Source organism: Perca fluviatilis, chromosome 13 (assembly GCF_010015445.1).
Source record: "Perca fluviatilis chromosome 13, GENO_Pfluv_1.0, whole genome shotgun sequence".
NCBI classification, from domain to species: domain Eukaryota; kingdom Metazoa; phylum Chordata; class Actinopteri; order Perciformes; family Percidae; genus Perca; species Perca fluviatilis.
The window spans coordinates 18751397-18764306 of NC_053124.1; the positions used below are offsets into that span (position 1 = coordinate 18751397).

The window sequence follows — 12910 nt, forward strand, 5'->3', positions numbered from 1 at the left end:
ATTCAGGCCTATTTGCAGTTGATATTTCTTCACTGTGCTGATACTAACATTTAAAGAATGTATACAGCAATGATGTGTCTTAAGTGGTTCCCATCAATTGCACTTAACATGCATTGGAAAAGAGGGGGCATCTCCAAGGAGGAAAGAGAGGGGAGGAGTTAGTGTAGGACATGAGAGGAGGAAAAATAGCTAGGTGGAACTGTGATGCTCTTCACAGCATAATGCTAATGAGGAGGATTATTATGTTCCCCCCTCAGGCAGTGGAGGCAGACAGAGTGGGTGTGGGCGCAAGTGTGTTTGACTTATGACTGTCATTTCTGTACAAGGCTGTTTGTGTGCATGATAAAAGCAGTAAAGAGAAACCTAACCTTTGAAAAGTGATACTTTTTTGTTGCTTTGACATCTTTGCTACTTTATTAGGTACCCATCCCTATTTATGAAAATAGCTTGCTCCTCCAGCCTTCAGAGTCATATAAACAAAGAAGGTGTAAAAAAGTATGCAGACTGGCTTAAGAGCCATTAGTGTGTGTTCAAAGGTCAGCGGCGAATGTGTTCATGGGTTATAGAAACATATGCATCCACACACACAAACTCATAATTATCTGTGCTCCTTATTTCCCTTCCTCCCTACTCACACACCCTCTTTGCAACCCCCTCTATTCATCCTCTCTTCTCTCCTCCAATCCCCCTCCTCCCTCGCTCAGCAGCAGCCAGTGGTATGTTCCACTCGTCTTTCCTTCTCTCTCTCTTTCTCTCTCTACTGTCAGCCTCAGCAGTCTCCACGCCACAGCTAGACACTGGTGCAGCGTCGATCCATACATACATACATGCACGTGTGTGTGTGTGAACGGTCACTATTTAAGTGTGTGTAAGCGTGCGAGCTGATCTGGAAGAGAATGTGTGTGAGCCTTTCTGGAGCATCTTTTGTATGGAGGAGCATGTGTGTAGAGTGAGAGACAGCGTGAGGATGCGTGGTGGGCAGGTGTTGTGATCGGTGGAGTTTTCAGTGTACTATCATCGTGCTGTCTGCCTCCCCCTCCCTCCCATTTGGTTATCTTTTTGGGAAAAAAAACATCCTGCTGGGATGTCCACCTCGCCTGCTGCAACAGACGGGAGCCAAAGGAACTCTTGTGAGTGACTTATTTTCTTTTGTAATTGGAAGTGGTGATGTGTGTGTGTGTGTGTGTGAGTGTGTTTCAGTATGCCAAATGTATGTGTGGTATAGGGAGTGTTTGAAAGGAACCTTCCCTGCAATGTGACGTCTGTGTGACAGCAGAAAGGTAGTGAGTGGGAGTGAAGATGCCAAGAGTTTAATTGTGTAACAGTTCGTATAAGGGAAGATGATATCTACAGTAGTGAAAGTAAAGGTGGATAATACACACTTGTGTGTGCATACTTGTACATGTTTACATGTTGGAAAGAGAGCTCTGGGAGGTGTGTAATGTGGGAGTGTGTGGGAGCATGCCTGAGTGTGTTGAGGCCAGCTGTATCTTTTCAGTAAGATAAAAAAGACCAGGTGACTTGCTGATGTTATTAACTACTGTCAAACTGATGTGTATTTATTTTTTTCCCATGGAAATACGGCACAGTCTGTGTTTGGTTTAACCGTGACCAAAAACAGTGTGTTTCTGTTAAGCCAAAGTAATAATTGTGAAAGAGTGAAAATAATGACATACTGTAGTGTGTGTGTGTGTGTGTGTGTGTGTGTGTGTATTAAGTGGGTGAAAACACACATACACACACACACACACACACACACACACACACACACACACACACACACAGCATTGCTGTACTGTAAGTGGGTGATTGATAAAATGATGTGACTCATTTTGACTCATCTGACACCCTCATTGGGAACACACACACACACACATACACATTGACTGCCTTGACTGATGTGCAGATCACATCTGGAAGACTGGGCCTTCTTTTATTGCTTTCATTATTATTGTACCCGCCCCCCACTCTTCTCGCTTTCACTCCCTTTCTCCCACTGTTATTTTCAGAATGTTATTTACTGCCCAACCTTCCATTTGACTCTCCTGAAAACCTTTTGTGTGTCTGGGTGATGAGTGAATGATCACACACTGGTGCCCCCACCCACAGTAGATACCTATTGTGTGTTTTTATGACTGTGGCTTTTTGAAAATAATGACATCAATGTGTGTTTAATTATTTGGCCGAGTAATATGCTAGCTTATTATTGTATAGCCCCCGTTTCCGTTTCACTCTGACATGTTTAGCTCTACTTCTTGGCTGCTTTGCTTAGCACTTGACCAGTTTTTATTCCTTGTCAAGACACATCCATCACATTACCTTCTTATAGAGCAGTGCCTTCAAATGGAAATATCAAGTGGCTGCAGGCTATGCTTACTGGTTAATCATAATGTTACATAACCAAATGCAGCATCTGAGCAAACAAGTCAATAGTTTCAGCTAAACAGCAGCTTTTAAAGTGCTTATATTATGTTTTGGGGCTTTTTTCGTTTCCTGTATTGGGTTATATATCTCTTTTGTGCACGTTATAGGTTTACAAAGTGAAAAAGCCCAAAGTCCACCACAAAGGGACTTAGCATCTTCCAGAGAAAACACTGTTCACAAACTGCTCCAAACAGCTCTATTGTAGTCCAGCCTTTACTTCTGTGACGAACGTGTCACTTTGTAACACACGTTATAATGCTCGCCTAGCTGCAAGTGTGGCACGACCTCATACTCTGCAACTGACAAGCTAGCAGTACTTAGTGCACATGTGCGACTCCCAACAAAGATGGTACAGAAGTGAGATGTCTCACTCTGTAGCTAAAACAGAGAGCTCCACACACAGGGTGAAAAGAGGAGCTGCAGCAATGTGCAGTACAACAAAAATATGGTGTTTTCTGAAAATATAACCACATAAACCTATTCTGCTACAACCTCTAAATACAATTATGAACCTGAAAATTAGCACAATATGAGCACTTTAAGAAAAGGAAAATGGAGATCACAGTAGTTGAAGACTGAACAAATAAAAGGATTTAATCAAGCAGAAGAGCATTTATTATTATTTGTCATATTTTCATTATCAAATAAAAGGTTTACGCTGCTCATTTTGCTGATTAAAAATAGCAACAAATGAGATATTGTGATTACATAATGCTACACTGATTGATACAAAAATAGAGCATAGTTATGGACTATCTATGGACTTGTGTTTAAAGCCCTTTATTTGTAAGGCAGTAATATTTTTAGATAAAACAATCAGTAGCATTTTTTAATCTCTGTTCCAGCAGCTTGGCTCATTGTGGTATTATCACAGTGTAATGCTGGTGCAGAACTCTCTCTCCCTATTAGTTTGTGTCCTCTGTAAAGGAGCAACAGCAGGCACCTGCCACTGATGTGCTGTGTCATCACTTCTGCCAAATGATGGCTTGCTTCACCTCTCCACTTCTCTCTTCTCTTGTCCTTGTCTTCTCCCACCTCCCCTGCTCCTTTCTGTCCCCACCTTTCTCTCCTTTTGCGCCTGGATGCTCTACACATCTGCTCTCTTCTCGGCTGGTGTCTCATCTGTTCCAATCCTTAATCTCCTCTCCTCTGTATCCTACAGCACTCCTACTCCCCTTCTCTTCTCTGCTCTCCTCCTGTCTGGTTTATCTGGGTTCACATGAAACTTTAATTGCATGTAAATCAAAGCGCTGCAGATGTGATTAGTCTTTTGTGCTGCTTTAATGAGTGGGGTCTGGACCATTGAAATATGGCACAGTAGCGGACTCCTGCACTGTCTCTGATGGATAAGGCATGGGCAAACTCAACTTTTAATGTTGCCTCTCAGAGATAAAGCAAAAGCAAATATTGCTGAGAGGATCTTGGAAACATTTGAATGTGCTTATACTAATATAAATCATTATATGAATATATATATATATATATATATATATATATATGTATATATATATATATAAATAATTAAAGTGTGTATATATATATATATATATATATATATATATATATATATATATAGCTCTATTCATAAAACAGTATTTAATGGGTTTAAAAGTACTTATTACAACAATATCAACATATTGGGTTTGGAGAAAAAAATTATTGTTTTGGTACGTGTGGGCATGGCCTGAGATGTGACATTTAGCAGGTGGCAGCACAGAGGGTGCAAATCTTTAGCCTCGTGAGACCGTCCTGATCTTGCGAGCTCCAGTTTTCCACTCGCAGATCAGTCTGTCATCTTGAGATAGAGAAGATTTGGAGCCGTTCGCCAAACGACGGGCCAATCAGCGTTGGTTTTGAGGCGGGTTTAGGCGGTGATAGACAGATGGTTTATCCAATCAGCTAACCAGTATTTTCAGCCAGCGGTAACCCTAATTCTGTTAGCTGCTCGCTAATGCTTTTTTCTCTTGGATCCTTCTTTTGGAATATGGACCGGGAACCTGAAAGGGTGCCTTTTAATCGTAAATTCTCGTTACACAAACGGCAAATATCCTTTACTGACATGTTGCTTGCTTGCTGAGCTAACAAGCTATGCTTTGCCTGCAGCAGCAGGGGCTTGTGGTTGTATTTTCATATGCTTTGTTGATCTGATTGGTTGATTTGGCCCGTCTATCACCAACATAGGTGATAGACAGATGGTTTATCCAATCAGCTAACCAGTATTTTCGCCCCTTCCCGAAGGTTCTCCAACGGAAAGTTCCCAGATGGATATGCCGAGCAAATGCGAAGCAATCCATCTGGCGGAGTCAGGTTGGCAAGTCTTTTTGTTAAACCAAATAGTTGCTTGTCCTGAAAAGTTTAAAGACTTATTACTATAAGTGACACGGTTGTTGCCAAGTGACAATCTTTGAATCCCATGTTTACTTTTTATCCAGTATCTCCTGTGACTGAGAGCCTGTATGTGTGCATGTGTGTATGCATACTTGTATTCTTTCATCTGGGTATTCATAAATTTCTCCATGCACACATAACCAAAATGCAGTTAGCTTGCTAATTAGCATAATAAAGCATCACTCACGCAGCATGTAAACACAGATGAGTACACAGGCAGACGTGTCTTAATATGTCTGTTCATTTTCAAGCAGGTCTTGCTCCCTGTGAAACCACTGAAGGAGGTTAATGGCATTAATAGTCTTTAAAGATGGATTTGTTCAAGAGATGAAAGAATCTGTGCTGTCAAAGGATAACATTAAGGATAGAGCACATTGTGATGTTCATAAGATGTAATAATCACATTTTAACTCCACTTTTTTTTATATTTCTTTTTGTTGCAATTTGCGAGTGACATGAAATTGTAACTCGTTCCATGAGCTTAAGTGTCAATATTTTAGTTCCATGTGAAAATCTTTGTACAGCATGCTCCTACTAATGCATAACGGATGCATGCGTGTAGTTGCATAAACACACACACACAAGTACATACGCCATAACTGCAATGTTCTTTCATGTAGTGACATGGATTATCATTGTGATAATGTTAATAGTCCATCTTTCCATCCATTCATTTCCTTTTACCCACGTATTCTTAAGGATTGCAGGAATATCTGCCATGGATCAGGAATTTACAGTGTTTGAATGGATGACACATTTTCTCTAATTTTACTTCTCCTACCTTGTTTTTTTTTTCCTTTCCTGTCCTCCCCGGGCTCTCTCTAACTTGTTCACACCTCTTTTCCTTCCACTCTGTGTTGCAAGCAGTGTCCACCTGGCTTAACAGGTGTTGTTCGCAAACCCTGAGTATGTTGTCTCCCCTCTCAACACTCAACAATATTGTTTACTCAACTGTACTATTGCCATCAATCTTTACACTAAGATCATCCTTGCTCAGTTAGACTCGGAGGAACAGCCTCACAGCATAGATGCTTTGGGGATGCAGCATGTTGAAAAGAGTGCCACAGAAGGAGACAGAGAGTGGAGACAATGGGAGGAAGACGAGTGATAAAAGACTGAAAGAGTGGGAGAGACATAGGAGGGGGGGGGAGAGAGGAGGCGTTTGGGTGGAAAGAAAGAGAAGGAAGTAAAAGAGGGCACAAAGATGAGATGAAAAATTAACATTGAAAGAGGACGAACGAGTGAAGAAAAGACAGCAGAGGAAGAAGAGAGCAGTGCAGCAGAGGAGGATTAAAATAGAGAATAGCGATAACAGGTGGAGGATGAAGGAGAGTGACTCGAGACTAATAGAAAGAGAATATTGGTAAAGAGGAGGAATTAAAAAGACTGAGCCAAACCAAATAACACATTACAGATAATGAAAAATAATAATAAAAAGACGGAGGAGAGTAAGATGGGCCTCCACACTATCTTGGAGTCTGCTAATTGGTGGTACGGAGGTTACACAGATATAACACAGTGCAGGTATGAAGAATCTCTAGCCTCTACTATCTGGAGGACGCAACTTTTCATTCATTTAAAAGAATGCCAGTTGAAACTGAGAAAAACTAGACCTTGTCACGTATAATGAGTATTGTAATTATTTTAGCTGTAACATATTTTTTAAGGTTTTTGCTCCATGCACTCAGTCAGGTTTAAGTGTAAATAATTGAGTCTGACCTTTCGCTAAACCCCTCTGAACAGCTTATCATCCAATCATAGCTTAGAAACCATACAGGCATAGCAGGCCCGTGAAAAGTGAAAGTGTACTGTTTGAAAAGTTGCTGATTTTTTAACTGTTAGCTTTAACCTCATTATTTTAGCAAGATACCATGCATGTAGCCATCATAAACATACAGTATTTATGACACCTTTTTCAGGGTTTTCTTTAAATATAAGTCAGAAAATAGTAAAGGTCAATGGGAGACGGTTTTCAACCAACTTAGCTTAATTAACTAACTAGCTATGGTTGATAAAATCTGCCACCAATTGTCATTTCAGCTGGTGAAATTGATGCTTGCTGGCTAATGAGATGCTTACTTTTGTCTAGCAATCGTCTTATATCAAGGATCCATTGTTTGAAAAGTTGTTAAGAATTCAGTGGTAAATCTGCCACCCACTGTCACTGTAAAATGCATATGTGCTGTGCGAGAACTGGCACTAACAAAAGTAACTATTGTGTCTATTATTATATACTAAAGTGTCTATTGTCGGATTACCATAATAAAGTCATAGCCAGGGTCCGCACAACTTGGAACACCGGGATTCCTCGTCAATCATCAATCAACACCTTAGTGAGATTTACGTTGATTTCAAAGCTCACTTTCATCCAGCTGTACATCAGTTAATATCACGATTATGGGAAAGACCATTTTATTTTAGTATCACAGCGACAAATAAGCTCCCACTGCTCGTCATGCTAAGAAATTATGCTCCGAGCTGTGTGGCACGAAAGAAGAATAAATACTTAGACAGACCCACAAGGAGCATAATGATTGTAATTAAAGGGACAATAGTGACTGGTATATAATTTTACACATGGAGTTATGGCAGTTGTTTTGTTTTAAGGGTTGTAAAGTAAGAGTGAGGGATGAATCTAAATTTAAATTTGTCAGATGATTTTAAACACCCCCTCAAATGTGCCTGGGGATTATGAAAAACTGAAAGACCAAGATGACAGACATTCTTAAATTATACTGCAATCAAAGAGATACAAAAATACACTCACAAATGCATACAAACACACACACACAAATAAATAAAGACCACCGTGCATCTCAGACATCTATCTATCGAAAAAATCTATTTTCTAGTTGGAAAAAGAAGCGGATATAATCAGTGTTTTTGTCTCAAATCCTGGTCACAGATGGTTTAGAAATTGTGTTTTCCATCCCTGTGTGATGTACCTCAGCAGGTGGGTTATCGTTTTTTTTCTCTCCTCTCCTCCCACTCCTCTGGGAAATGGAGAAAAAAGTAATAGACATCCAGAGAGTTTCTCTAATTGGGTCCATGGTTGAACAGACAGTATTTACAGACTCAGACAGAGAGGGAGTCTGTTATAGAGTTTATACTGTCGGGTCTGGTGAGTTTAATGTTTTCACATGTATGCGCTTCTTTGCATTTGTGTTTCTGTCACCTTATTCAAGTCTTTGTCAGTCTGTCGGCATTTCTGCTGTGTGCACTGTAAAGTGTGTTTTTTTCTGGGTTCGTCTACATGCTGAGGCCGTCAGTATTTCTGTGCTTTCTGCTCAGGCTCCTTTACCCTTCTTTCCAAGGTTTTCTTCTGCCTGCACTCTCCCTCTGTCGTCCAACCCCCTGCCTGTTGCCTTATGTAATGGCCAGAGACAGATAAACCCTTCAAGGACCTCTCATTTGGACTGGGGTCATAGAACACATCTTTTCCCTCCTCTCTCCCTCCCTATTTCTGTCTCTGTGACTCTGTATCTTACTCTTCTTAAGAAAAAAAAGAGTGTTAGACCATGTGCACATCTGTGTGAGGTAGTAAATATGTGTCTGCATGCTATGTATATACATGAGGATATCGGTTACCGGATATTCACAGATTTGTAAGAGTGTGTGCAACAAAACAAAAGGAGACAAGACAGGTTTGCTGTGGGGGAGGGAAGGCTTTCCCACTGTGTGCCAGGTGACTGTGTTCATGTGGCCCAACTAGAAGTCTGATACAACAAAAACAACAGATGGATTTACAATACAGCATCATCACTGGGCCACTAATCAAGTGTTCCATCCCAACGTGTGATGCTTTTGCTGAAACCTACTCACCTTGAGTAAAGTAAAGACATACTACACTAGCTCACATTGACTGTGAAATATTTAAAATATTGTATAAAGAATGCCTCTATAATATGTAAAGGATGCTATGATAAATATTAAAGTTTTATAATAGCCTTCATCCATACTGTATCTTTAAATAATGCATATCTCCTACTGAACTCACCTCATTAACAAGATCTTACTGTGAATCAATAATATGTAATTCTTCATAAGAAATTGATTTACTTGGAGCATTTCTGTCTTGAATACTGGCTCCAAGGTTTTAACTGTGCAAAATGCTGTGCGGTGAAAACCTTTGAAAAATTGCTTTTGAGTTAGAGGTGAGAATGTAGTGAGACGGAGCCACAAGGGCATAGGTACAAATATTTGGACAGCAAAATTGTACCTCATAATGCAGTAGTTGTACTCTCCCCAGGACATACAGTAAGTATGCCCGATGGCATTAGAGAAAGAAAGAGAAATAGTGAAATAATAAGGGAAGTTAAGATGATATTAAAGAAAGGAGTACAGTATAGAGTAACACATGCCCAGGGGGGTTCTCTCTGTGTGTGTGTGTGTGTGTGTGTGTGTGTGTGTGTGTGTGTGTGTGTGTGTGTGTGTGTGTGTGTGTGTGTGTGTGTGTGTGTGTGTGTGTGTGTGTGTGTGTGTGGTAGCTTGTGTGTGCATGCATGTGCACTCCTGTGTGATGTTGCTTCATCTCTTTGTGCAAATTGTCTTCGTAACATTCTCACCCCTGGCCAAGATCATGGCTTTTAAACAATTCATGCTGGGGCTAACAAGAGGGCACACTTTGACTGCGGATAGATGAGAGAGGAAAGAAACAAAAGAGGGATGAGGAGAATATTTGAGAAATGCGCAGTGACAGAAAATAGAAGCAGAGCTAGGCAAAACAAAGACATCTCAATGATAGCTTTTGCTATCTCTCTCAGGGTCTAAGTAAAACACCCTTAAAATATTTAGTGGAAGACTTCAGCAGCAGATGAGAAGAACAAGCTCTCTGCCCGATAGTTCACCCAGAGAGCTGAAAGTGTTGAGCTTACAGAATCATCTTGACAGTATCCTCCTTAGTTTAACATCATTAGCATGACACCTTAAAACTCAATAACTGGAAAAGTACAGTATAACGTTTTCAAGAATAACAGTCCTTTAGGCTGAACAAGAAATGTTTTGTGTAGGAACACACAGCCCTTTCCTTGTTGCTTATGGGCCTGCTTACACTGTTAGCGGTGACATCGAAATGTCATTAGAATAGAAATTGCAGTGTAGTGAACAGAAGCTGTGCATCTAAGTGTTCCGTACAACTAGAGCACTTAACCGTGACAACCTCAGTTTTGAGAGCAGCAAAACTCCACTACTTGATATCTTCATCTCACAAATCCTTCACAGCATCTTATAGTTTATTATGGCAACAGATTTTCTTTATGTTGTGGTGGAGGTTCTGTGGTAATTTCAGCCATATGAATACTGTTGTGGTCATCCTGTCAGCCTCACATTAAGGCAATCTGTTGAATTGATATATTGGAACTTACAGGACTGTTCAAGACATTGGAGTAACATAAAGTCATTCTCATGTTCTTTGAACCATCTGGAAAAGATATAACAAAGAGGTGCATTTTCCTGCTTGAAAAGGAATAGTGTAAAACAGTATTTACTTTATGTCTAAAACCCATGAAAGGATCAGCTGGTTCGCAACATTTAGCCGCATTACTGTGGCACCGATAAGATGCTGAGCTTTTGACATCAGGCTGGATTGGTCTATAGGTTTATGCTGTTTACAACCAGTCCTGGCCTTTCCCTTGTTTCAGTATCAATCTGGGATATATTTGAGGTAAAAACCTTTTTCCAGATTCTGGGCATTCAACTTTGATAATTATGTGCCCATTGTAGCCTCATCTTTTTTTCATTGTTAATGGTTGTGTTACACCTTCACTCAACCTTTCATTAACAGCTCTATTTGGTATCCTTTGTCTCCTAAATTAGACATTTTCACCCACAAGACTGCAATAGACTGGATGTGTTCAGCTGTTCTGCATCATTTTTGGTAAACCTATTATTATTATTATTATTATTATTATTATTATTATTATTATTATTATTATTATTACATATTATTATAGTCAATTTGAAAACTCTAAAAGGTGCATGAACTTGCATCACACTGTGTAAAAAGGAGTAGTAGCTTTGTAGCATGACTACTTCAATGTTTCCTTCAACAGTAACATAAGGAGGAGCAAGTGGAGCTGTATGCATTAATATATACTATATATACTATTTATACTAATAAAGTGGATTTATCAAGGTCATGGACTACAAAAGTCCATCTCTAGTTGGAGAAAAAATAGAATATGAGTTGTAACCACTTTGCTTCTGCCTCACTTACACACACAGAATATTTCAGTCTCTCCCTCCCGGTTACTCGGTCACAGCAGGATGACAGTAGGCTGCCTCTTAGGGACATGAAGGAATGACATTTATAGATTCATACAGTAGTTCCATTATCCCACTTGGCTGCCTCTTAACCTACGTATACACACCCCACCCCCTGTAGCTCGAAGCTTCTCTATTGTTGCTGAGTGCAAGTAGGAAATAAGGTTGCTGAATAAAAGCAAAGGTACGGCATGGGCTTAAGAAAAATACAAAATTGGATGTTTCTCCTGCGAGAGCAGAGTAGACATGAAGAGCCAATTCTACAATAAGATGGCAAGCCTGAGAAATAAAAATGATTTATAGAATTAAAAGTAGCACATGTATGACCAATATCAGTAATTTTTAAAACTAAAAAAGTGAGAAGGAAGGTATACAATGAAGGCTTTTGTTTGACAAACTGATCAGGCTTTAAAAAAAATATATTAACTTGTTAAATAGAGTGTGTTGAACATTAACTCAAGCTCAAATTTGCACTCAACGCTGCAAGACAAGAAATCTCCTCTTCCTTGGTTCCTTTCAAAACTTAACAAAGACACTGTCTCTTTGAGACTCCTTTGACTCTCTTCAGAGTCTCCACTCTTCTCAGATTGTTGTAAAATTAAAAAATGAACAGGTCAAACCAAAATAAGTCGTTTTAAAATCCTAGTTAAGAAATTAATCTTTAAGATTTTCACAGACTTTTTTAACAGTTCACAGAAATATGATTTTTGTGGGTGGTGGGCCAAAATGACTACAAATGACTTAATTAGATACAGATAGCCATATCAGCAGTAATCATGGGTTTAACGTACGTAACCTTAGTTTAATGTGGTATCTGTAGTTTTCTGACATGTTTTTCTTCTCTATCTACCTGCAAAAGTTTTAAAATATGGAAATTTGACACACACACCATAAGCACCATACTGTAACTACAGATTGCATCATTAATTCCTACCAGTTCAAAAGGCATTTTAACTCATTCCAGCTGATCCCAGAAAAATACATTTGTTGCCAACCAACCTAACCGATTAAATGAACTTTAAAGAATTAAACAACCATGTTGTACATACGCCTCAGCACCTGCTTGAGATTTTTATTGCATCTAAACTAATCTATCATTTATCAGCTTGCCTAAATGAACTGCAGACAGAACTTGTACAGTACACCCTTTATGGCTCTTGCTCTAACATGATTACTGGTGAAAAATTGATCAAAAGGAACATGCATGTCTGCTATGCACTCTGTAATTACTGCACCCTGTATAAAAACACATGTTCTTAGCCAAGATGATGGGATATTCATGCACAAGGAGACTCAACACTCTTCTTTGGTAATGTTTCATAGATGAACACAAAGATTATTAAATGAAGTACCTACTATCAAGTTATATTAGCTGTGGACATTTGTCTAAAGATAGGAAAAATTTAACTTTGTCAAGGTTATTATATGAACTGGCACCACTTGAGTCTACAGCTCTCTCAGGAGATTTTTTGCATTTTTATGCTTTTGTCATCTCACAATGTGCATGTGCTTCACTGGACTTTTGCTCTTTTTTGTTCTGTCTTTGCTGTGCCTGTGTAACCCCACAGTGTCATTCCCTGTCTCTCACTTGATTGATCTCAGTTATTGTTTATTACATACAGCATACTGTACAGTATATACTTTCTGGTCAACTCGTGTCAGTGTTGAAGTGAGTTTCTACAGTGTTGGAAGGTCAAGGTTTGGTTCACAGCCTCAGTGCATTCAGGGACGGACTGGGACCAAAAATTGGCCCTGGCATTTTGGCCCAGAACGGTCCACCACATAAGATCACAAATACCACCCGTCCCTGTGCTCCCCTGAATATGTATACCAATTC

The 12910-nt window shown here is 39.5% G+C and overlaps 1 protein-coding gene across 1 annotated transcript in view; it reads left to right on the forward strand.

The window, feature by feature from the left end:
• The first annotated feature begins 740 nt into the window (after positions 1-740).
• dtnbp1b (dystrobrevin binding protein 1b) overlaps positions 741-12910 on the forward strand; it is a 43433-nt gene continuing 31263 nt past the window's right edge. The window contains exon 1 of the mRNA XM_039820632.1: positions 741-1130. Within this exon, the coding sequence (XP_039676566.1) occupies positions 1085-1130 (46 nt within the window). The 5' untranslated portion in view covers positions 741-1084. The remainder of the gene's footprint in view (positions 1131-12910) is intronic.